The sequence below is a fragment of the Gekko japonicus genome, unplaced genomic scaffold (genome assembly GCF_001447785.1).
Source record: "Gekko japonicus isolate JY-2015 unplaced genomic scaffold, Gekko_japonicus_V1.1 scaffold105, whole genome shotgun sequence".
Taxonomy (NCBI): domain Eukaryota; kingdom Metazoa; phylum Chordata; class Lepidosauria; order Squamata; family Gekkonidae; genus Gekko; species Gekko japonicus.
Window position 1 is genome coordinate 1,598,434 of NW_015167532.1, and position 25,588 is coordinate 1,624,021.

General features: G+C 48.9%; 1 protein-coding gene across 2 annotated transcripts; it reads left to right on the top strand.

The window, feature by feature from the left end:
* Nucleotides 1-341: 341 nt before the first annotated feature.
* On the top strand, nucleotides 342-15,477 carry INSIG1 (insulin induced gene 1). Of its 2 annotated transcripts, none has more exons than XM_015413441.1 (6): nucleotides 342-386; nucleotides 3,147-3,553; nucleotides 7,752-7,876; nucleotides 9,111-9,277; nucleotides 10,088-10,187; nucleotides 12,804-15,477. In XM_015413441.1, exons 2-6 carry the CDS (start codon nucleotides 3,154-3,156, stop codon nucleotides 12,831-12,833), a joined length of 822 nt encoding a protein of 273 aa, XP_015268927.1. In that variant the 5' UTR covers nucleotides 342-386; nucleotides 3,147-3,153; the 3' UTR covers nucleotides 12,834-15,477. The 2 variants fall into 2 exon arrangements, with proteins under 2 accessions (XP_015268927.1, XP_015268928.1); XM_015413442.1 differs by having other exon boundaries at nucleotides 353-382.
* The last annotated feature ends 10,111 nt before the right edge of the window (nucleotides 15,478-25,588 follow it).

Consider the following 25,588-nt stretch of genomic DNA (forward strand, 5'->3'; position numbering starts at 1 on the left):
CCCCCCCGGGCAACTGCGGCTGAGGAGACGCGCCACCTCCCTCACTCACTCACACCTCCCTCCCTTCTGCCGTTCCCGCCCTGTCAGCTCGCCGAGCTGTCAGTCGAGGGGAGGGCGCGTGGTGTGTCCGTAACGTCATATGGGCCGCCCGGCTCTCATTGGCTGGGCCGGCCTCACCAGACTGAAATGTTGTTCCTGGGGCTACCCAAGACAGCTCTCTCGTCTGCCTCGCTCCGTCATCGGGGGCAGAGCGCCGGCGACTCCGGGTAGGCCGAGGGCGGGTCACGTGGCTGCGGGCTCGCGGCTTTATAAGCCTTTCAGAGGCCGCAGCGCGCGGGAGAAGAAGGTGGGATCGGAGTGACTTCGCGGGGCTGCGGATTAGGCAGGTGAGGGGAGCGCGTGCGTGAGAGAGATTAACCCCCCCTCCCGGTCCATCCATTCGAGTGGTAGAATCCAGCGGGACTGCCAGGCCTCGCGGAGGCTGGGGACTGCTAGCGATGGAGCCTCCATGGACGGGGGCAGTCTACCTCCGAGGGGCTGGGGAAGGGGCTGTCTGCGGCCTGTGAGCTCGGCGCTCCGGTCCTGGGCTGCTCTGAAGCGTCTTGGGGGGGTCTGTTGGGCTAATGCGGTTTGTTTTCCCGCGGTCCCTTGGTTGGGTGGAGGGTCCCTGGCATATGGGGTGGTCCCCTCCGTCTGGTCCCTCTGCCCGGCTGGCTTTCCCTAAGCTGTCGTGGGAGTCAGTGGGTCTCTCCTTCAGCGGGCATCTGAGTGGTCCTTGCTGCTGCAGCCAGAGAGGGTGGTGGGCTCGGATGGGCCCTGGGCTTGATTCAGCGCAGGTAGCCCCTCTCCTTAGGCAGGGAAGCATTGGGGGGAGGGAGGGGGTCTCCTACAGCCTCTGTCTCATTTCCTATGTACAAAAGAGGGAAAAGCTTAATCAAGACCTGATCTGGGGGTGGGGTGGGGGGTCCGAGGCCTTTACTGTTGTGCTGTCTGGCCGGGTTGGCCTTCTGCAGGCTTCTCTGAAGTGACTTATGTAGTTCCTGTAGCCTGCAAGGAGTAGACGGCCAGGGATTAAGAAACCCGAGCTAATGCTTTTGACAGAAATGAAGGTGACTGCCTAGGAACCCTTTATCCTGTACCCTTCTCCTTAAGCTACTCAGTGGAGACAAGGGTTGGCCCCTGGTGGGGGGGGATGTTAGGGGAGCACGATCCCAGGTGCTTATCTGGACAGGAGCAATAGAGACCTTGCTCTCCTCTGAGATTTCCCTCCTTGGAGGGAAGGAGCTCTGTGAAGAGTGTTGACCCTCCTGAAGAGGGAGCCTGCTGTGGGGGTGGAAAGAGAATGTGGCCTTTGTCATCTCTGGAACGGATAATGGGGCTGGTCCCATTGCCCCTTCAGCAACAGGGTACCCCCCCGGCAAGGAAACATAGAGCATAAGACCTCTGGGTGGTGGGGGGGGCTAGGCTGTGTCATGCACTTTTGTTTCAGGGGCAGCAGCAGCTTCAGTTCCAGGTGGAGAAGGGCAACGATCCAGCATGTGGATGCTTCCCTTGAAGCAGAGAGTGGCTGTGACCCACCTACAAGGAGCTGAGATCCTCTTGTAGTGGCTACTTCAGGCGTGGTGGTGGCAGTGGCAGCAACTCTTCCAAGTGCCTGTTGGGTCGGGTTGTGGTCTTGTACTTTGAATAAAACTTTGTTGGTCTCCGAGGTGCCCCCGACTCAAACTTTGTTCTGTTGCTTCAGACCAACACGGCTGCCCCACCTGAACCTATTTCCCTTCTCCAAGTAATGAAAGCGACTTCTGGGTCTCTTGTTTGCTCACTTGTGTAGCTGTCAATCAGACTCATCTGTTCATCTATAGAACAGAATCTGCACAAAGCATACCTTGCTTGCTTCTAGTTCATGGAAGCTTTGAGTTTTGTGGGAATGGGGTTATGTAGACTGTGGACCTGCAGCAGCAATGGAAAGTGACTCTTGGGTCTCTTTTATTTGTGAACTTGCGCGTTAGGTCTTAGGCTAAGTCTTTGCAAATAGATACTGTGAAGGGTCAGTTAACCATTACAGGTCTGCAGCTCTTAGGATAGTATGCGGCTGTACTTCTGGGGGGGAGGAGTCTGTGCCAGGCTTACTGCAAAGAAAGTTTTCACAGGATGGCATTGATTGTGGACGACAGAAAGCGCTATACCTTGCATTTGTATGTTTGAAAACCTGCTATTATATCCGTGTCGCCTTGTAGTTGTGTGGTAGGGGGTTGTGTAGTTGTGTGGTAGGACCGGAGCGCCAAGGCCGCAGACAGCTCCTTCCCCAGCCCCTCGGAGGTAGCCTGCCCCCGTCCATGGAGTTGTGTGGTGGGGGTTGAAATCCTTGATAGATGCACAGCATTCAGAATGTGGTCAGTATGAGAAGCACGTTGCATCACTATCAAAGTAATAGTTCTGCTCGTGTCTTGTATAGGAAGGGTCTTGGGCTGGGGGGGATAGCATGACTGAGATGGTATTTGAAGGGGTGACTGCCACAGCAACAGGTGGTTCTCTTGTTCCCTGAGCCATGCCACTTCCATGGTGCCTCCATAAATGGGGGTCTGCCTTGGAAGAAGTTGGCTGCTGTCCCCCCACCTTGGAAGCGAAACTTGCATGAAGTCTTGTCCTGTATTGTCCCCCTGATTCCCAGTTCTGGGTGCAACTGCAGATCTCTTGTAAGTCCTGACAGACCAGTCAGGAGAAGTGTTCCCTCTAAGCTGAGTTAGTGTGAGCTAGCTCACGGTTTTTTAGCCTCTGGCTCACACATTTTTGTCTCAGCTCAGGAAGGATGGCCCCAGAGCAAACTAATTTATGCAGAAGCCAAATCACTTGCTCACAACTTTAATGCCAGTAGCTCACAAAGTAGAATTTTTGCTCACAAGACTCCACAGCTTAGAGGGAACATTGGTCAGGAGAGGCTTATGGTGTACCCTGCGTTTCTAGAGCACAGCTGAACATAGACACAGGATTTCTGTGGTTTGCCCTGCCTTTACTCTTCGGGAATCTTCTTGCACCTCATGAAGGAGCAAAGCGTTAAGGCTTTTGATCTCTGTAAGCGCAAAACTTGCCTGGGGGCTGTTCTTCGCCTGGCGTTGGCTCTAATGATTTCTTGGTGCCTGTTTCAGAAAGCGAATGGAGACTTCAGTCCCTGGACTGGAGGGTCATACCTGCGGTTGCTCCTGTGCTGTTGGGAGAAGGAGTCAAGCGCCCTCGGGTGGGACGGCTTCAGGGCTGGTGGCCAAGGTGGGCGAAATGCTGAGCTCCTCAGTCTCAAACTCTCCTCTGACGTTCATGGCCCATGGCGCCCCGAAGCCCAGCGGCTCCAGCCTCAGCAGTAGCTCCGCCGGCGGCTTGAACTTGAGCCGGGACTTATTGCAGCGCAGCCTGGTGCTGTTCTTTGTGGGCACTTTTCTGGCGCTGGTGCTGAACTTGCTGCAGATCCAGAGGAACGTGACTCTGTTTCCAGAGGAAGTCATCTCCACCATCTTTTCCTCCGCCTGGTGGGTGCCCCCGTGCTGTGGAACGGCGGCAGGTGAGTCACTTGACTGTTTGGGATTCTTTTTTCAGAGAAAAAAGGCATATTGGAGTGGTTTTGTCCTGGCCTGGCACTTGACTGGGGTGGCACTTCTACTGGCAGCTCGCCAGTCCTGTTTGTTTCTTGCCCACCTGAGCTCTTCCCAAGAGTGGATATAGCTCCAAGAATGTAAACACACTATTGTTGCCATCCTGCAATTCGCAACAGGTGGCTCAGACAGATGCATACAGGTATAAGAGAACATAAGAGACGCCATTGTTGGATCAGGCCAAAGGCCCATCCAGCCCAACACTCTGTATCACACAGTGGCCAGAAATACCAGTGCCATCAGGAGGTCCACCAATGGGGCCAGGACATTAGAAGCCCTCCCACTGTTGACCCCCCCCCCCAAGCACCAAGAAGACAGAGCATCACTTGCCCCAGAGCCCCTATCAATACCTTGTGGCTAATAGCCACTGATGGACCTCTGCTGCATATGCTTATCTAATTCCCTTTTGAAGCCGTCCATGCTTGTAGCCACCACCACTTCCTGTGGCAGTGAATGCCAAGTGTTAATCACTCTTTGGGTGAAGAAGGACTTCCTTTTATCCGTTCTAACCCGACCGCTCAGCAATTTCATGGAGTGCCCACAAGTTCTTGTATTGTGAGAAAGGGAGAAAAGTACCTCTTTCTCTACCTGCTCTTTCCCATGCATAATCTTATAAACCTCAATCATGTCACCCCTCAGTCGTCGTTTCTCCAAGCTAAAGAGCCCTATGTAGCTGCTTAGGAGACAGTGAGGTGATCTACCTGTGCAGTGTCCATCCTAGGCTGAAATCTGCTTTTTCAAAGGTATTGTTAGAAACAGGGAAACGAGTTTCCTCCAGCTACTGTCGTCCAAGTTTTAACACAGTAGCTGGAATGACTCATCAGCACCCTCTGCATTGGCTCCCTGTTTCAACTGGTGAGTCTCGTGTTCCCGTTCCTATTGGCTGCTGGTATGAACATGCCATACATTTGGAATCAAAAACAAGGAAGTAATGTGTTGTGATGAGAGAGGAGGGGAAGTGGAGCTTGGCCGGGTGCCTGTTCTGACAGCAGCTGCAGCAGTTTCATTTCCCAGCAGAAACATAATGGCTGGGGAGGGGGAAGAGGTGAGGTTTCTTTTGTAAAGCTGAATTTAACATGGGACAAAACCCTCATTTAAGGTAGGAAGCTGTAGAAACCAAGCAAACAGGAAGGCCGAATGTCGGAGCTGACAAACTGAATCCTACTGCTGCAAGCTACTCTGATGGCTTTCGAACAGAATAGGGAATTACAGATCTGCTCTATGAAATAAAGTTTTGTACTTTCTGCTGCAGCGTTTGGGATTCCAGCTTGTAAAAGTGTCTCTAAGTAAAGCCACAAAAGGAAATTGATTTCGGGCTTTGTTTTTTTGTGCTGCTTGTATGCTGTAATTTCCTAAACCAAAAGGACAGTTGTCTGCTATGGTGGAGGCGTTGCTGATGTGGACATTCATTTCTGTTGGATATTCAAGCTCCTGCAGCTCTGTCCAAACCCAGAGCTGTCTTCAGAAATAAAGGCAGCAGGTTTGGAGAGAATACAAAATGATGATTCAAACTGCCAAGTGCCGAATGGACTGGTGAATCAGTGCAGTGAATCTGTAGTACTTCTACTGTGCCAGATGCCTAGACCTGTCTTGTCACGAACAGTTGTGAGAGATGCATCCCTGTTGTTCTCTTGGCAGACAGAGGGAGCATAAAGCTGACAAAGGAGGAGGCGACACTTCATGGCTGGGCACTAAACTTAATCCTGAGAAAGCTCATCCTCAGAACCGCAGTTTCTTTTGAGGCTGGTTAATTATGTTTGAGAGCCAGTTTGCCATAGTGGTTAAGTGCGCAGACTCTAATCTGGGAGAACCGGGTTTGATTCCCCACTCCTCCATATGCAGCTGCTGGTGTGACTTCGGGTCAGTCACAAGTTCTCTCAGAGCAGTTCCTGAAAGAGCTCTCTCAGCCCCCCCTACCTCACAGGTTGTCTGTTGTAGGGAAGGGAAGGAGACTATAAGCTGCTCTGAGTGAAAGGCAGGGTGTAAATCCAATACCTATTCTTCTTCCTCCTCTTCTAAAAAATATCTTCAGGCCTCATGAAATGCAGGTCTCAGGTGCCTTTCAGAAGAACTGAACAGTGCTGATGTTTTGCCAGTCAGTGCACCTGCTTCTCTGGCTGTAGGTGGTCATTCTGTGACTAAACTGAACAGCCACTTTGCCCTTCTTAAGAAGCAGGCGACTTTAGGCAAGCCACCGCTTCTTAGCCATTCTGCTCAGTCAGGAAGAAGCCAGCCACCCAGACTTCCCAAGAGCAGCCAGGTTGTTGTCAGCCCTATCCTGTGGCTACTGAGAGAGAGTAGGAGGAACGGGTCCTGTTGTGCACGTTGTTCTGGTTATAATGCAGCAGCTGCTTGTAAACTTCCCCCCATCCAGGGCTATTTTTGGGCAGGAACGCACAGGAACGGAGTTCCGGCTGGCTCCTGAGTTGGCCACGCCCAGCAGGAACTCATTAGCATAATAGGCCACACCCAACAGCAGAAACTCATTAGGATTGGCTACATTAGGGGTGTGTGGCCTAACATGCAAAGGAGTTCCTGCTACAAAAAAAGCCCTGGGTTTTGACAACAAACAAGGTAAACAGAATAAGAAGCAAAAGGTGGGTGTGGCTGGATGACCACACATCTGGTAACATGGGGGTGCGGCCTAATGGGCTAATGAGCTGTGCGGTCAGGGGTGTGGCCTAATATGCTAATGAGTTTCTGCTGTTGGGTGTGGCCTATTATGCTAATGAGTTCCTGCTGGGCTTTTTCTACAAAAAGAGCCCTGCCCCCATCCTATGCGCTGGGTCCTGGAGGTGACCTCCTAAATAGCCAACTTACCAAATGCAAGTGAATTTCAAGTAATACAAAGCGCTCTTGTATTAGGCTGCAAAGGCCAACTGTAGGCTCCAGCCAGGGGACAACTAGATAAAGTGATTATAAATAAATTATAAATTGCCACACCAGAAACTGAATGTCTGATACTCTGACAGAAATTTGGTAGTATACAAATGTGATTCCAGTGAACGTCTACATTAAAAAATAGCGGAAGCTTTTAATTTTCATATGCACAGAACATCTAAAATAGTACCAGTGCATCAGAAGAATTGCTAGGACCTTTGTCACAGGCAGCTAGGGTTTCTGGCTACAGAACTTCTGGTCGCTTCCAAAAGACAAAAATCCCCCTTCTAATGTAAACAGCATAGTCCAGCAAAGGAGTGCATGTGTTCCTTGATGGCGTCAAAGATTGTGTATTTGTTATTCGTAATGTATTTGAACTTGGGATCTCACTGAGGTTTAGGGTTTGGACGAGGCAATAATTAATCTGGTCATCTTAGCCACTGAAGCGTTTTGTTTATCCCAGGCTCTGGAGAACAAAAGGTGCCACGGCACTCGTCACTGTCACAAGACCCTCAGTTCAAACGCTGTGTGGTGTTCCGGGGTGTTCTGTAGCAGTCGTTAGCTCAGCTGAATGCAGAATGAGCGTTATTACTGCAAATGGCTCGTTCCATACTGCAGAGCCGCTTCCTTGGCTTGAAACCTTGGAAATGGATCTCTGCAGCACCCCTGAACGTGTGCTGATGCTGCATTTTATGAGAGGCAGTTCTAAAACCCCCCCCCCCCCCCAGAGCAGGGTTGGTGTGGTCAACTAATTTTGTAAGCAAGAAAATGCATTAAAACACACAGTCCACATATAAAAGGAAGGATGACTATGTGGTGTCTTCATTTTAAAAACTGCAGCGGCACATATCACAAGAGGATGCTTGAAGCGTCATATAGTTCTTTGGCTCTGTTATTAAGGAGAGGAGAGGAGATTGGATTTATACCCCACCCTTCACATGGAGTCTCAGAGCAGCTTACAAACTCCTTTCCCTTCCCCTCCCCACATCAGACACCTTGTGAGGTAGGTGGGGCTGCTCTGACAGAACTATGGCTTGCCCAAGGTCATCCAGCAGCTGCAAGGTGAGGAGTGGGGAATCAAACCCGGTTCTCCCAGATTAGAGTCCGTGCACTTGACCACTATACCAAGTTAAGAAAAGATGGCTCTGGTTCCTGTGACTTTGTCATGTATTTATGTATGACTGTTTGTGGAAACAAGCGTCAACCATTTGTCATCTTCTCTTACAGCTGTTGTTGGCCTGCTGTATCCCTGCATCGACAGTCATCTTGGCGAGCCTCACAAATTCAAGCGAGAATGGGCCAGCGTCATGCGATGCATAGCCGTGTTCGTTGGCATTAACCATGCGAGTGCTGTATCCTTGAAGTGACTGGCGTAGGCGCTCTGTCTGGGGTCGGCATAATGGAACAGGATTTAACATGGACTCCTTTTCTCCCCTGCACAATGTTTCCTCCGAATGGGTTTGGGTGCCTAGCAGCTCGGTCCTATGAGCTCCTGATTTTGGGTGGTAGCTTGGAGGATCCGGAGCAAAACCCCACAAACTGCTGCACTTGATCCTTATATCAGTCTGTGGGCTTCACCTGCCCATGCGCTGTAGAATCCCTGGTCCAACTTGTGTACAAGGGAGCAGTGTTCCCTCTAAGCTGAGTTAGTGTGAGCTAGCTCACCGTTTTTTAGCCTCTGGCTCACACATTTTTGTCTCAGCTCAGGAAGGATGACTCCAAAGCAAACTAATTTAGCCAAATCACTCGCTCACAACTTTAATGCCAGTAGCTCACAAAGTAGAATTTTTGCTCACATGACTCCACAGCTTAGAGGGAACATTGCAAGGGAGGTTGTATCTAAGATTTCCAGTGGGATGCGGTGTGGAGAATGCAGGAGAACCAGGGAGCAGCTTTAAGTTGCTGGGCCACAGGCGGAGGGTATGAGGGCAGCTCAGCAAGTTCTGAGGGTTTGTGCTGCTGTTGCTGATTTCTTTTTTCCATACGTAACAGCGTGATCATGATATCTTACATTCCATCACAGCAGAGAATGCTCCAAAATATCTCTTATGAAATATATGGCTGGGATGGCTGGACGGAAGCGGAGGCTTGATCGGCTGCTCACCTAAGTCAAGGGTGTGGTCTGATTTCACACATGCGGGTCGTGTCTTGATGCTAAAATAATGAACATGCGGGTTTGAACTGGCCCTGAGCGCTGTGAACCCCTCCCTCACTTATCCTTTCCCATGTAGAGTGTTTGTCAGTAGCTTTCTGGGTGTTCTCCAGGATTTCACTTGACTTCCAGGAAAATCAGCATCTCGCAAGTGGTTTCTCATTGCGTGTGGGCAGATATGGTGGTAGTGCAGGCTGGGGCACCCTCATAAGCAGAGGAAGGAGGCGTGTGTGCAGGGAGGAGTCCCTTCAGGTCCTGCTTGTGCTATTTATTTGCAGAAAGCAGTACAGCTACATATGTGAAAGGTACATATGTGAAAGACTAAGGACCAATGAAATATGGACACGGAGGAGCAGTGGCTAGGCTTGAATTCTTACGAGGTAAAGGAAGCTTTTCTCTGCCGGCTCCAGACCTTTCCTTAACTTCCTGCTTAGAAATTGGATTTTGCAAACAATATCCAGCTCTCCTTGACATTGGCAGCGCTGTCATTGGGCCTCTGGTGGACATTCGATCGTTCCCGAAGCGGTCTGGGTCTTGGAATTACAATAGCTTTTCTAGCCACTCTGATTACACAGGTTCTTGTCTATAATGGAGTTTATCAGTAAGTATCTTTCCCCGTCTTGCTGCTTCAGATTGTCAGACTGTGTAAAGATATGCTTGATTAAACTTGTAATCTGTGTATGTCGGTGCCCGTTCACCTGTTAGAGAGAAGGAAGACCAGGCCTTCTGTTTTAATGACATTGCATTGTTTAGCCGGGTAGAAGATGGGGATTTCTTTAAGAAAACAGTTCTGGAAGGTTTCTTTTGTGTGTGTTCTTTTTTTAATGAGAGCCTGGGTATATCTTGTAAGATATACAGTTTGGTGTAGTGGTTAAGACTCTAATCTGGGAGAACTGGGTTTGATTCCCCACTCCTCCACTTGCACCTGCTGGATGACCTTGGGCAAGCCATAGTTCTGGCACAGCTGTTCTCTCATGAGCAGTCCCCGAAAGAGTTCTCTCAGCCCCACCTCCCTCAAAGGGTGTCTGTTGTGGGGAGGGGAAGGGAAAGGAGTTTGTAAGCCGCTCTGAGACTCCTTCGGGTAGTGAAGGGCGGGGTATGAATCCAATCTCCTCTTCTTCTTCGAAATGGTAAGCTTCAGGTTTAGGATGGAAATCTCTCTCCTACGCCACCCACAAATCCAATAAGGTTTTTCCTTCTTAAGCATTATTCAACAGAAGCTAACACACCATCATAATGTTAGCAGTTTTTACAAGTTCCTTCTCATCTAAGTAGCCACAGAATGTACTCTCAGTCAAATATTTGGTACCAAATTCATAATATTGGTTCTTCAGATCTTGATAGAAAAAAGAAATCTTGCACAGCTGCTAAACCTATAGCCATATCTAAAAATGCTTTCCTTTTTCTTTAGGTATACCTCTCCAGATTTCCTTTACATCCGGTCTTGGCTGCCATGTATATTTTTCTCAGGTGGCGTGACTGTAGGGAACATCGGACGCCAGCTGGCTATGGTGAGTGTGGCCCAGTCTGTTTTTTGGCGCTTCTAAAAGGGAAACGTGATTCCTGCCTATTCGCCTCTAGTGGTTATCATAAGGGCATCTCCTCTGGTGACTACTGAGGAAAACAAGTTCTTTCCAAGTGCACGACCTGTGACTCACCAGTGAACTCTGAGGCAGGCATGCAAGCGCAGCCCTTCCTTCTGGTTGCTCTGCTGTTACCTTCCTGGCTGCCTTTCAGGGAAGGATGGACGGACAGAAAATACTCAGTGAAGTGAACCTTTTCTCCTTTAAAAATCAGCTGAGTCCAGTGTTCTCTTTATGACACGTTCCTGTATCTCTGTTGTGCTAGAAACATTTACGTCCCATAGGCAACTTCTAGGCCTTCAGACATCATGCCCGACCACATAATGCACTCTCTACATCACGTGTTGGAATGAGCTTGTCCGATAGAGATTTCAGAGTAGTACAAGCAGGTTTCTTCGTTGTCCTCAATGGGGAGAGCTCTTGTTTGCGTAAGCAAGATGTCTGGAGAAGTGCACTGTCAGTTTGGGTTTGGAATCCGATGTCTGTCAAGTCTGTCTTCAGACTGGCCCAGCCACAACCGAATGGTTCCAGCAACTCATATTTGGTTCAGGTGGGCAGCCGTGTTAATCTGAAGCAGCAGAGCAAAGTTTGGGCCCGGGGGGCACCTTGTCATGGAGTCCAAGGCTGAACCCTCTGGGTCCCCAGGGCCGTTGTACACAGGTAACCAGACGGCTTAATTTTTAGAACAGATTCATAAAGTTCATCTCAATTTCTGTCAGTATAAAAGTTTATTCTGTAGCCAACACATGACTCTAGAATCATGCAGCAAGAAAACTAGCTTACCTACCTTTCAGATTTTGTGTTAGATGGCACAAGCCTTAAATTTCAAGGTCAAATGCCAAAGTGCAGGCATTCTCTACATTGCTAGCAATTGCAATTCAAGTGGGTCATAGCTAAGGCCATTAGTCCCATCAAAATCCCAGCTAGTGTCGCTTTCTTCAGGGCTATAGCTCAGTTATAGTTTTTGAGCCCAGCAACATCAGGTGAGGATAACATCCAATCAGGACACATCTCCAGGAGAAGCCTCTAGAAGATTACCTCACCACCAGCAGCCCAGTTCTCTCCATCACATGGACTGCAGCTAATCATGAACTGGGTAGGCCAAGAAGCCAGTTAGTAACACCTGCAGAATGTACCAGGCCCATTACTGTTCACATTAACCCTTGAAGGGAGGCCAAGGGGGGGCTTTACCTCATACACCTGTAAGACCAAGAAAGTTTAATTCTGGGTATGTGCACACCAAAGCTTATACCCAGAATTAAACTTTGTTGGTCTCCAACTTTGTTCTGCCTCATATTTGGGTGTATGTTGGGGTAAAGATTAACTCCTAGTGTGCTGGATTGCCTGTAACTGAGGGGTTCTTTGGACCCCTTTCTGTATATTGTGGGTGATCTCCTCAGATGTCTGACTTTCTCAAAGGCGTTAAGTATTTCCAGCCATTTCAGAAAACATAAGCTGGGGATTCAGGTTCGAGGCGGTCCCTTGTAATTCCTGTGGTTGAACTAATAAGATCCCATGCATTCTTGACCGTTGAAGCGTGCAGAGCTGATGCAACACGCTGGAAATTGTTCATGCCCTGGGAGTCTTTCTTGCAGGGGCGTCTCATCCCAAAACCGCTGTAGAAAGTTTGTGAAGCTTTAACTGAGTTTTCAAAAGGAAAGGACTTAAAGTTGTTTCTGAAGTCCTCCTCCTGAATGCCTTTCTCATCTGGAGTTCTTGCTAGAGAACGCCTTCTCCAACCAGTGCTGTTTTCAAGGAGGCTAATCCATATGATAAGACAGCAGAATCATGACACCAATGGCTCTGATCACATGACCTTTCTTTGGTCACAGGGCTTGGAAACCCGCTGGGCTCTGCTCCACGCTCGAAATCCCATGTAGGCTGCAGGGGACCATCTCTGCATGGGGAGGGGGGGTGTCCGGAGCAGACGGCTGGACGTTCAGCTCATGCCATTTGTGAAGAGCAACTCTTTGCGGAGAGCCAGTGTGCACGGGAACCCAGTCCCTTCGGTCTGCTTTGAAAAATGCCTGAAATGTTTAAAAACACCAGGAAGGTGGGGGGGAGAGATGAGCTGTTTGCGGTGAGGAATTGAGCTGGAGAACTGGGCTGAGCGTTTTGCTGTCTACAGGATATAATCCAGACTCGCAGCTTGACACGATTGGAGAGTCGGATCCCAGCCCCGGCCTTTGTGTTCCTTGAAGCCGAGGCACCTGTCCCTGGGAGCCAGCCACTGCTCTTAACCCCAGCTACTGTTCTCCTGTTGCGCTTCAACCAGACCTCCCTGTTCTCCTCTCTGAGGACGAGCACCTCCGGCGTGTCTCTTTAACCGTGTGCCGGCATCTCGGCCTCAAGCACCGTGGCCTGAGCTATTGGCACGTGGAGCCCCCAAGCGGGACCGGCTTTGAAGGGATCCCAGTAGCAGCTGAATGTGGGTTCTGCCTCGAGTCTCGTTAAGGAAAGGCGGGCTATAAATAACGTGAATAAACGTTCCTTAATTGTTTGGCTTCTTTATTTATAATAGACGCTTCTTGCTTTTGACCACAGGGCGTTCCCGAGAAGCCTCACAGTGACTAAGTGTCCGGCTCCGCAGTGCCTGTCCGAGGGCGAAGCGCAGACGGCCTCCTGCGTCTGAACTGGGATTATTTTTCTTGACTAGCCTGTGCGGGGCTCTGTGCCGAGAGGACTGGCGAGGGAAGGTGACATCCGCCTTGCAGCGGCCGAGGGCTCACCTTGGCTTTCCAGAGACGCATCTGTCCTTGGTTCTCCGGCGGAAGAATCCCATAGAGACTTTAATGCACCGCGAGTCGTGCTTGGCGGCGGCCCCAGGCGCCGGGCTCCAGTCGCAGTCGTTGAAACAGCGGCCATATTTCAAAGCCTTGAAGCAAAACTGTAAGCTTTGTGCACGTGCCCAAAGAAGGTTGTGGCTGACCGGGTGGTGCTGGGAGGTGGAAGGGGCGCGACTAGTTTCATAGGAAATCGTATTTATCCCGCTGTCCTTTAAGATAGGGTTGCCAGAGGATCAGCATCAGGATACAATCACTTGGGTGCCGCGTGGAGGGATAGTTGCCACCGGCACAGTCCGATGGGAAGTTCTGCTTTGCAGGCCCCACTGAAGCAGAAGGGGGGAAGGGCCCTACTCTTTCCGTGGGGCCGCTGCAGGAGGACTGGTTTGGAGTTCCCTTTCGACTTGTGTGTGTGGGGGGGCTTTTCTGGAGTACCAGATCTCTGGAGAAAGTCAAGCAGAAGCCGTCTCATTCACAAAGAAGCAATAAGTCCGTCAGCTGCTCCTGGGACCGGCTGGCCCCTTGTTCCTGTCCTGCTGTCAAATTAAAACACAGCCAAAATCCGTTCTTCGTCAGCAACTCACTTTGCCGCGTTTCCAAAGGGGGGGAAGCCCTCAAGTCCCCTCTGGATGAACCAGTCCTCAGCGGGCAGGACGGGCGGAGGATTCTCCTCCGATTCCTGTCGAGTTTTCTAGGAGTCTTTTCTGGTTTGGGGGTTCCAGCTCCACAGCTGCCATCAAAAGAAGCAGGGCAGGCCAAAAGTGTTACTTCGTGCTTCTTTATCCGTGACCTCCGGCTTCACACTGTGTTTCTGAAGAAGTCATCGCTCTTGTGTTTTTTTATATATACAAAATTCTTTCTCAACCCTATGTGACTTGCAATCTGTGATTGCCCTGTTAAAAACGCCTGCATCACTGTGTTAAACATGTGGGGGGTGTCTTAAGTAGTTCCATAGGCAGCACAATGGCAACTTGAATAACATAGGCCACCGTTGACCTAATTAACAAGTATTGGGTCTCAGAATTTAGACGTGCAATGTCCGATTGAGAAATCTGAGCCTCGTCTCCTCTTTAATATCTCCTCAAACAATGCGGAGCTCTTAATCGCATTTCAACGCTGCACAGAGGCAAAAAAAAAATCAGCAATAATTGAATTAGTGATGCTTAGTTCATGCCTCCTCCTCCGCACTTCTAAAGAAATGCTCTGGTCCTGTGCTTGTGGGTGCAAAGTGCTCTTGCTACGTTGCCTTTTTTTTTGTATGGGGCAATTGGCTCTTCTCCGTTTCCAACTTCAGGAAGGCTTCCAGTCTAGGCAGCGGCGATTTCACTGGGGCTACCAGCTGAAGCTGCATTCTTCCCTTTTATTCTTTCCCCCCCCTTTCAAGGAAGCCTCTCCCTAAAGCAGTGTTTCACTCACTCTTTAAACCCAGGCCCCCTCCTAAACTGAATTTGCCTTCTTTGCCAACCCGCTCAGCGGCACGCACGGGCGGGGCCTTTGTCCACAGCCGCACGCGTGCAGCCTGTTATGGAGAACAGGGGGACTGATCCGGCACTGAGATCAGGGCAAGCAGGGTTCCCCCGAGCCGATTCCGGCTGCAGTGCGAGGAAGACGTCTCTGGCGTGCCAGCCGCAGCCTCTTTGCCTTTCCGGGAACGCTTTCTCGGGGCGTGGTGCTTCCCTAGCTACAGCTTGAGAACCACCATCCTAAAAATTAAAAAAAAACAACTTCTGGAGCATATTTAAATGCTGTTAAGTGTTTGGGGTTTTCTGTTCATTTGTTTGAAACCAAGAGGTCAGGCAGTGGTGGGCAAATCACTGACTCTGAAGTAGGTTGGTGTTACTCAATAAGACACTGTTTGCCGATCGCAGTCTTGACTCCCCCTTTTTTTTCCCCCTGGCCTTCCATTGGCTTTTAAAGGTGTGACAATTTACCAAACTGAGTTCAAAGCATATTCATCCTAATGCTTTCTCTGCCCATGTGAGTCGTCCTGTTTAACTGGCATTATTTGACGGCTATGCCTATGCAAACCTGTTATCTGTTCACTGAAAACAGATCTCAGCCACTGTGGCTCCACCCAGAAAGCAAAGAAGCGCTTTGACAATATCCGTCTCCCCAGTACCAGAGATATAACTATAAAGGGCAATGATAGGTGTACATATGTAATCATGGGAAACAGTAAGTATTTTATTTGTAAAGGTTCGAAAGGAAATCTTTTGTTTCGACAAGGTGGCCAAAATACACGTCAGAAGTTCAATCTTGCCAATTTTTGTCTGTCTGAACCAAAGTGATCAGAGTTTGTGTTACAAAGAACTATGAGGGGGGAAAACTTGCACTATCCTAGATTGGCATCCGTAGATTCTCCAACTGGGTAGGCTTTCAGTAGTGGTGTGTGTATGTGTGTGTGTATGTGTGTTTTTTAATTATTAAAGGTTTAAATCAACACTCTGTCTCTTGTGGTGCTTATCCAACATGGTGATCTCGAACGAAGGCAAGGAGGGATTGGGCAGGTAGAAGTGTGAGAATCTTTAGGCTCTCTACGTTTGTGGCTGTAGTACTATGTTTCAGTCGGCCTTCCAGTGGTGGCGGAGCATGGGGCCCTGGCCAGTTTGATGTGGTGGTTAGGAGGGCAGCCCGGGTTTGATTCCCCACTCTTCCACACAGCTGCTGGTGTGACCTTGGGTCAGTCACAAGTTCTCTCAGAGCTGTTCTCTCAAGGGCATCTGAAAGAGCTCTCTCAGCCCCGCCTACCTCACAGGGTGTCTGTTAGGGGAAGGAGTTTGTAAGCCGCTCTGAGACTCCGAGTGAAGGGCGGGGTATAAATCCAACCTCTTCTCTTTCTCTTCTGATGCTGGGAAAGATTGAAGGTAACAGAAGAAGGGGACAGCAAAGGATGAGATGGTTAGACAGTGTTACCGATGCAACAAACATGAAATTGAGCAAACTCCGGAGGACGGCGGAAGACAGGAGGGCCTGGCGTGATGTGGTCCATGGGGTCGCGAAGAGCCGGACTCGACTGTGCGACTGAACAACAACACCTCCCCGCTACACTCCTTTAACTTTCCCCCGAGTGCTCTACATGTTCCAGTGTTCATTAGGCACTTTTAAGATTCTACACCCACATTCGGGGGTGTGTGTGTGTTGTAATTTGGAGAAGAAGGACTATGGCTCAATGGCGGAGTGTCTGCTTGACATGCAGAAGGTCCCCGGTTCAATCACTGACATCTCCAGTTAAGAATCGGGGAGTGTTTGGTGTGGAAGGCCTCCTCCTGAGACCCTGGAGAGCTGCTGCCAGTCTGAGTAGGCAACACTGTGGTGGACCAGTGGTCTGGGTCAGTATAAGGCAGTCCCCTGTGTTCAGGTGATATGCTCCCCCCCCCCGGCATATCATGTGTCACATGCATGTTAACTGCGTTCTGTCCTGTCAGCAAGAGGAGTGTCTCCTAAGCCTGGTAAGCCCCCATGAACACCAGGTCTCCCCGCTCCTTGCTTCATACCCTGTTTCAAACTGTGTTGTGGAGAGCCAGGCTGTCCTTTTGTAGTTGGGGTGGGTGGGACGGGGGACTCATGGTGCCAGCCGCCGGTTTTCCGTGCCCAAACTCCATGCCCTTCTCTCAGACAACCTATTTCTCCCTCCAGCTGTGGAAATAGAATCAAGCCAAGTCTTTTGCTGTGGCTGTCATTTTCAACATTGTTGTGTTTTCTGTGCGTAGGAGGCCACGCTCCCTCTAAGCTGTGGAGTCTTGTGAGCAAAAATTCTACTTCACAAGCTGTACTGGCCTTAAAGTTGTGAGCGAGCGATTCGGCTACGGCATGAATTAGCGTGCTCTGGAGCGGTGTTCCCTCTAAGATGAGTTAGTGTGAGCTAGCTCACAGTTTTTTAGCCTCCGGCTCACACATTTTTGTCTTAGCTCAGGAAGGATGGCGCTGGACCAAACTAATCTGTGTAGTAGCCAAATCGCTCGCTCACAACTTTAATGGCAATAGCTCACAAAGTAGAATTTTTGCTCCCAAGGCTCCATAGCTTAGAGGGAGCATTGCCCTGGAGCCACCCTTCCTGAGCTAAGACGAAAATGTGTGAGCTGGAGGCTAAAAAATGGTGAGCTAGCTCACACTAACCCAGCTTAGAGGGAACCCCGGGAGGAGGCAGCTTTCAGTAGGCAAGACGATTATAAAGAGGCGTATGTCCCAGGGCAAGGGACTTCACAGTCGCAGTGCAGCACAGCTGTGGATCCAAAAATCCAGAGGAATCCTGAGTGCTGCTTCTGGATTCCCCCCCGTCCCTATCACAGTCTACTCTCAAAAACAAAGTTTTGGGTCCAGTGTGGCACCTTTCAGACCAACAATGTTTTATTCTGGGTATATGATTTCATGCACAGTGCACACAAAAGCATATACCCAGAATAAAACTTTGTCGATCTTAAAAGATGCCACTGGACTCACACTTCGTTCTGCTGCTTTCGACCAACACGGATACCCACCTGAATATACTCTGAAAAAGTACCTCTGTTTGGTATATACGGAGTCTTCGGACTGTGTGCTTCTGAAATAAGTACTGGTTTAGTCAGTGGTGCTCTGATAGTCTAGTACTAGTGACCCTTTGACAAAGGCCATCTGGCCAAATGGTCCAATGTTACACCTGGGGGTGGGGTGAATACAGATGTTCCTGTCCTTTGAAATAAAGCGTTCATGGCACGGTGTGCCTTTTCCTTTAACGAATAGCGGGCTCAGCCCATTCCGATTTCAGGGGCAACAGACCCCCTCCAGCTTGGGCCACCTCCCGACTGAGCATCTGAGACGTAATACTCCGTAGTCCCTTCAGGCTGCCTGTTAACTGGAAAGTATCAGAGCAAGGGATCTTACTTCAGCTAGCAAGAGCGCCCTCTGGTGCCACGTTCCGTTTGTGCAAGCGTGTTTTTTTTTTACAGGCAGATCAGCACCATTAATGCAATAGACAAAGGCTCTTGTTTGTTTGGAAGAAGAGGCAAAACCCCGCACAACACATCCCATAAGTTTCTGTTAAGCTTTATTTCTTCTAGCAAATGTCTGGTTGGCTCTATCATCAGGTAAGAGGAACTGAGCCATGCTACTTACATGTAAAACATCTGCCTGTCACATTAGTGGGGAAAGAGAGAGAAGAGAAAAGGCGCTGAAGAGCCACTGGTTTTCCTAACAGATCCTGCGTGTGGATGGCTTTGTGAAGGCTCTTGGAAGGGAATGCTGAATGCAAGCAAGTCACAAAACCAAACAAGGACCCACGGTAAGTAGGAAAACCAACATACAACAGATACCGTGCACAGATGAATTATAACCTATCATAAATAATTTTATATATTTAGAAAAAATATTATTACAATAATTTCTTCATACATATTAATCATCTTAGTCACAATTCATAATATAAGAGAACAAAATGTCAAAAATAATCTCCATAGAATCTCAAAAGATATAGTACAACCTTATAATATATATTAGTCCTCCTCTATAAAATAAAAGTTTCAAAAGGGAGGACTCCTTAAGTTCTCTTTACATGTGCTCTGTCTTCCTCCAACAGAGGTCCAGATGTCCTTCTGTTTCAGAATCTTCCTCAGGGAGTTCAACAATAATTTTCAGCACAAGGTTGCTAAATACCAAAGTTTTAATCCAAAATTCTCTTTCAACGAATGCTGCAAAAAGTTTTTTGATGAGCTACAAGCCTCCTCCAAATTGAAAAGCAGACAGCTGGGACTCAGGACTAAGTGAAAGGAGGGGAAAAACGCAGCATTGGCAGAGGGGGTTGGGCCACCCAGTGTTTTCCTCCCTGGGTAGGCTTGAGGCATGTGTGAGGGGAGCAGAGAAAGAAAGCAACTTTAACTTTAACAGGATAGCATTTTCAAAGCTGCCCCCAAGCCTACAAATATAATTGGATAAGTATATCGCATTACCAATATCTGTCTTTACCCCATTTGTTCTTATTTTTGGCAGTCTCATTTAGAAGAAGAAGAAGAAGAGATTGGATTTATACCCCGCCCTTCACTACCCGAAGGAGTCTCAGAGTGGCTTACAATCTCCTTTCCCTTCCCCTCCCCACAACAGACACCCTGTGAGGTGGGTGGGGCTGAGAGAGCTCTTTCGAGGACTGCTCATGAGAGAACAGCTGTGCCAGAATTACGGCTTGCCCAAGGTCATCCAGCCAGGTGCAAGTGGAGGAGTGGGGAATCAAACCTGGTTCTCCCAGATTACAGTCCGCACACTTAACCACTACACCAAACTGGCTCTTATTAATGTTAATAAAAAGCAAATTTGCATATTTTTCAATTAAAAATGGGTGTGTAATATTAGTTTCATGTCTTGCAGCTCTCAAACATCTGACGTTTATTCTATGTGGCTCTTACGTTAAGCAGGTTTGGCCACCCCTGCTCTAAGCTGTGGAGTCCTGTGAGCAAAAATCCTGCTTTGTGAGCTCCTGGCATTAAAGTGGTGAGCGAGTGATTTGGCTGCTGCATAAATTAGTTTGCTCTGGAGCCATCCTTCCTGAGCGAAGTTAAAAATATGTGAGCCGGAGGCTAAGAAACTGTGAGCTAGCTCACACTGACTCAGCTTAGAGGGAACACTGGTGGGGAGGTAGCTTCGTCGCCTGCATCTTCAGCCTCATCCCTGCAGGCTTGATACAGAGATGGCAATGTATTCTTGCCAAATGTGCGGTGGTGCCTGGGGGCATTTTGTTATCTATTCGTTTGGTCTGTGTTTGCCAAGCTGCTTGCTTTCTTAAGCCCCTGTTCCTCCTCTGCCCCTTGGTCCCAAGTTACCTCTTTTGGTAGCGAAGAGATCTTTTAACAACAAGGATTTTTTAGATTGGGTTGGGGGACTACGATTGCTATGAGGCAATGCGAGACCCGTGCAGACATGAATTCAGCCACGTCTGAAGAGTCTGCCTGCCTTTGGTGTTAGCAACGGCTGGGTCAGACGGCCATAAGGAACGCATAAGGAACACCCGTCTTTGGCACTGTGTGAACACAGGGTGTGGGGTGGGCTGCAGCGGGGAGATGGGGGCTGGGGCCGGGGAGCATCTGAGCAAGCACGATTGGCACTTTAGGACAATAAAACATGTTAGAATGCTTCAGATTCCTGGGAAACACTGCCGAACGTTCACAGCCTTGCAAATCTTCGCTGGTGAGTAGACTACAAACAACACTAGCGAGTGATTGACCCTTTCTGACCATTCTGATCTAAATGGTTGTGACTGCAAACAGTAGGCAGCATATCGACCAAAGCAAAATTCCTGCATTGATTGCTTCCTTTTCTTTGAAGCATTTCTCCTCCTCGCCGCACTGCCCACTAGGGGTGTCTGAAAAAGATTCTGGGTTCAGATTTGGGTCATTTAGAGAGAGAAAAATCCTCCCCTTTGGGATTGCCTGTATCTGCGATCACGGCGGAACAAAAGAACAGCCTTCCAACCCACGGAAAAAACATTGGTACAAGAACATACTACAGGGAATGAGTGAGCAAAACACAGACAGATTTGTCATTTTATAACGGGGCAAAATGCAAGTAAACAGTACAAAAATTGCTATTAAGGTAGATAGCTAGCAAACACCGGTTTCAAAAAACAGAATCTTCTTCAGATTTGTCCTACAGAATTCACATGTACAGGTCATATACTCTACTTGACTGTGCTCGATGTAGTAATTTTACTTCCTTTCTGTAAAACAGTATTTTATAATACTGTGTATGTGCATGGGGGTGGGGGGTATTTAGGCTAGTATGAAGTTCTTGTCAGCCACAGGAATTTCCACAGCAACTCAAGGTCTTTTGAAAAAAGGCACATAAAAGATTTAGGTCAACCACAGGCAAGCCTTCTGAAGAAGAATCTATTTTTCAAAATGGGTTTTCGCTAGTTAGCTACGATAACTGCAATACTTGTCCTGTGTTTATCTGATGGAACTGTGCAAAACAGGTTGCTGAGTGGGGTGGACCACTGGTCTGATCCAGCAGGGTCTACTAATGTTACTTCCTGTTCAGATTCATTTATAACTTTTGGTAGTCCTAGAAAGCAGCCAGCTTGGTGGGGCAGTCCGAGCTAGCTATGGGGTTGTAATAGTGGGAGATCTCCAGGCACGACCAGGAGGTTGGCAACCCTAATGGGTGGCAATCTGATACAGGGCCTTCCCAATGATGGCACCAAAATTATGGAGTTCTCGTCCTCGGGAGAGTCGTCTGTCCCCCTCTATCATTGTGTTCTGCCAGTGGGTGAAGACCTATCCGTTTTCTTTGGCATTCCTTCACTGACCCGTGTACGTCTTTAAATTGCGTGTGTTCCTTCCGGCTTTCTCTTACAGTACTTGTTGACTATCGATCTTGTAGTGTGCAGACCCCACCCGTTTGCCTCTTAACAACTCCAGGCCCTCTTCAATGCTCTCTTCAAAGCCTATCCTGTATGTGTTTTGTTTCATTTTTTAAAAAGTTGTTCCCATGCAATTTTTTGATTCTTTTAAGTTGTTGGCTGCCTTGGGGACCCTACGCCGGATGGAAAGGTGGTATGAAAATGTTTGAAATAAACTATATTCTCAAAGTCTTGCTGCTCGTTCCATGACCGTGGGCAACCACTGCCAAACAAATGCTGGCATGCATGCTTACACACTCCTCGTGTGATGTGGATGCTGTCGTCTCGGTCACAGTGAGACCACACCAAGAGATACACGGATGATAGCAGAATGGTTTAATCAAACAATACAACAGAGACACACACAGCCAGTAACACTATGGATGAGCATAATATGTGTATGTGCACTCTATTTAATCACTGTGAATGGATCACAAGAGAGCTACTTGCACTACTGTCTAGTATTAGAACAGTGCATTTTGCAAACAACTGAGCCATGCAACACGGGCGAGTGTAAATGTCTAGGAGTGGTAATAAAGGGGGGGAGGGGGAAAACACTGCTCAGCCCCTAGCAGCTGCACTAGGTCAGCAAAGCAAGCTCCAGATTCCACAGCCTTACTAACCGAATGCATAGTGAGCCTGCACCAACTATACTAGCAATAGTAAAAAGGTAAAGGTTCCCTTGCTCGAAAGCCAGTCGAATCCGACTCTAGGGTTGCGGTGCTCATCTCTGTTTCCAAGCCGAAGAGCCAGCGCTGTCCGAAGACGTTTCCGTGGTCATGTGGCCAGCATGACTAAACACCAAGGCGCACGGAACGCTGTTACCTTCCCACCCAAGTGGTACCTATTTATCTACTCGCAATTTCTTGCTTTCGAACTGCTAGGGTGGCAGGAGCTGGAACTAGAGACGGGAGCTCACTCCATCATGCGGCACCCGGGTCTCGAACTGCTGAACTACCGACCTTCCACAGCCTGCAGTTCAGCGTCTTAACCACTTGAGCCACCGCAGCTCCACTAGCAGTAGTACAAAGGGGCAAAAGGAAAAAGGACATTGCCACAGAGTGCATATGGCACAGTGGAATTCGCACTGTGTGCTGCTGAGGAAGCAAAGCTCACACCAAGCCTTTTATCTGAGTAAACTAAGATGTGTCCTTTATTATTAGGGTTGCCAGCCTCCAGGTGGTGGCTGGAGATTTCCTGCGATTCAACTGATTTCCGGGTGACAGAGATCAGTTAACCCGGAGAAAACGGCCGCTTTGGGAAGTAGACTCTCTGGCATTATACCCCGTTGAAGCCCCTCCCCTCCAGAACCCCATCCTCCTCAGGCTCCACCCCCAAAATCTCTAAGTATTCCCCAAACCAGAGTTGGCAACCCTGTTTATTATAAGGAACCCCATTCTAGACAGGATAGAGGTAGCGTTCTAAACTAGCTTGCTAGGATGGAAATCAAGGATGTATGCCCTGCTGTCATGGCTGCAAGATGGAGGAGAGAGAACAGCGTGAGACAAAATGAAGAGTCCCCCCAGATGGTAGTGATCTACACATCAGAAGGACAGCAACAGAGCAATAAAAAGGAAGGATACACTGGGTCCTGACCAGTGTTCCCTCTAAGCTGAGTTAGTGTGAGCTAGCTCAGTTTTTTAGCCTCCGGCTCACACATTTTTGTCTTAGCTCAGGAAAGAGGGCCCCAGAGCAAACTAATTTATGCAGAAGCCAAGTCGCTCGCGCACAACTTTCATGCCAGTAGCTCACAAGTAGAATTTTTGCTCACAAGACTTCACAGCTTAGAGGGAGCATTCGTCCTGACCCATTTATCTCTCTGGTTCTATGGTCCCCCTCTGAAGACTGAGGCTAAGAGACAGCAGAAAGTCCTTCACTCCTAACAGTTGCCCCCGTAGCTTACTTTGGTCCTTTCCACACTAGACTTTAAACCCTGGTTCAATTGTTCCCGAACTTACATTCTACACTACACGCGGGTTCACCCCTGCAATTATCTCAGGGTATTTCTACATTCTACACTACACGTGGGTTCACCTCTGCCATTATCTCAGGGTATTTCTACATTCTACACTACACGTGGGTTCACCCCTGCAATTATCTCAGGGTATTTCTACATTCTACACTACACACGAGTTCACCCCTGTAATTATCTCAGGGTATTTTTTGTTTCCTGGTTTCACCCACACTTGTCCCGGGATAAACAGATGCTGTTATAACCAGGGATAAACGCAAGGTATTGTGTCGTGAGTTGAACTCTGATAAAATCGGGGATGGGATCCAAGTGCAGAAAGGACCGTAGCCAACTTTGAGAGCCCTGCCAAAGCCATTGAGATGATGCAATGAGTGGCAGAAAGGGGAAGCACGGAGCACAGAAATGCCTTCTACCAGTGGGAAGATGGTCCTGGTCGGGCAGACACCGGATCATACTGAGTCATTCATTTATTTATAGCATTTATACACATCCTCTCCAGAGGAAACCCTGCCCCCTTGAGACCAGTAAGCCAGGACATTAAAACAGCACAAAATAAACATAGAACAGGCCTGTGGCAAGATGCAGACCTCAAAATAGCTCTTTCCCCCCTTGCCGTTCTGCCCCCTTTCGCCCTCCAGAAAAATAAAATCAGGCACCAGGGCACCAGAATAGATGGTTAGATCAGCTGCCTAGGGAGGTGGTGAGCTCCCCCTCCCTGGCAGTCCTTAAGCAGCGGTTAGACAAACACTTGTCAGGGATGCTCTAGGCTGATCCCGCACTGAGGTTGGACTAGATGGCCTGGATGGCCCCTTCCCACTCTGGGATTCTAGGATTCTAAGGCTTCTGAGTGTTCCCCAATGTCACACCCCATTCGGGTTGGAGCATTCACTGGATGGGCTCCTATCAGCTTTTCTGCTGGTGAAAAAGAGGCTAAGGATCTTTTTCCACCACAGAAAAGACCTGTGGGATGGGGGGTGAGAGTGCAGACAGGAATAGGGCATGTTCAAGCAGAAAATCTGATATCATCCTTCCAAAGGACCACAGTTTGGGTTGACTGTTGATTCGCCAACTCCACATCCCTGTTTCTGTTTAGCACTGCAGCTTTACATCAGCCACAGAGGAACCTTCCATATGGTCTGGGTCCAGCCTACCTGAGGGACCGCCTTTCCCTGTATGTTCCCCCAAGAGCACTACGGTCTGGGGCCCAAAATCTTCTAACTGTGCCGGGCCCCAAAGATGCTAAATTGGCCGTCACGAGGACTAGGGCTTTTTCGGTGGCGGCCCCCACCTGGTGGAATGAGCTCCCGGAGGAGATCCGGGCCCTGCGGGACCTGATGCAGTTCCACAGGGCCTGCAAGACGGAGCTCTTCCACCAGGCTTTCGATTAGGGGCCGCCGCCACACACCCCCCCCGGCTACATACCATCATTGGTGGGGGGAAGGGCCCTAGGAGGGCAGGAGAAACATCTGTTCTAACATCTATTATGGAATGCCTACCGGGGATGTCTGGTTGTGGATGTGGTTGTCCTCTCTGAGATTCCGGAATGGATGAATTGTAGTTTGAGCACTTTAATGTTTGAGAGGGTTTTAAATTGTATACTATGTTTTAAATGTTACTAAATTATTTGATGTTTTTATCAGCAATATTTCTTGCCATGTAAGCCGCCCTGAGCCCTACGGGGGAGGGCGGGATATAAATTTAATAATAAATAAATAAAATAAATAAATGTAGCCGAATATTCGTCCCCACATTAGAGAGGTACATGGGGCCAGGGGCACATTTCACCAGCTTCATCTGGGGAATGAGCTGCAGCCCCTTCCTGGGCAGAAAAGATCTTGCCACTGCGGTGCAGGCCTGGGTAACATCTAGAGCCAGTGTGGTGTAATGGTTGAGTGCACCACGGACTCTAATCTGGGAGAACCGGGTTTGATTCCCCGCTCCTCCACTTGCACCTGGCTGGATGACCTTGGGCAAGCCATAGTTCTGATAAGAGATGTTCTTGGAAAAGAGCAGTTTATGTCAGAGCTCTCTCAGCCCCACCTGCCTCACAGGGTGTCTGTTGTGGGGAGGGGGAGGGAGAGGAGTTTGTAAGCCGCTCTGAGACACCTTTGGGTAGTGAAGGGCGTGATAAATCCAATCTAATCTCTTCTTCTTCTTTTAGATTAGACTACTGCAATGTGCTCTACATGGGGCTGTCCTTGGAGACTGTCTGGAA

What these genes read in the sequence shown, in the direction of transcription:
- INSIG1 (XM_015413441.1), top strand. Translation starts at nt 3,154, where the DNA reads ATGGAGACTTCAGTCCCTGGACTGGAGGGTCATACCTGCGGTTGCTCC. An exon ending in GCATTAACCATGCGAGTGCT is followed by an intron (nt 7,877 to 9,110) that starts GTATCCTTGAAG and finishes CTTCCTGCTTAG; the next exon opens with AAATTGGATTTTGCAAACAA. An exon ending in GTCTATAATGGAGTTTATCA is followed by an intron (nt 9,278 to 10,087) that starts GTAAGTATCTTT and finishes CTTTTTCTTTAG; the next exon opens with GTATACCTCTCCAGATTTCC.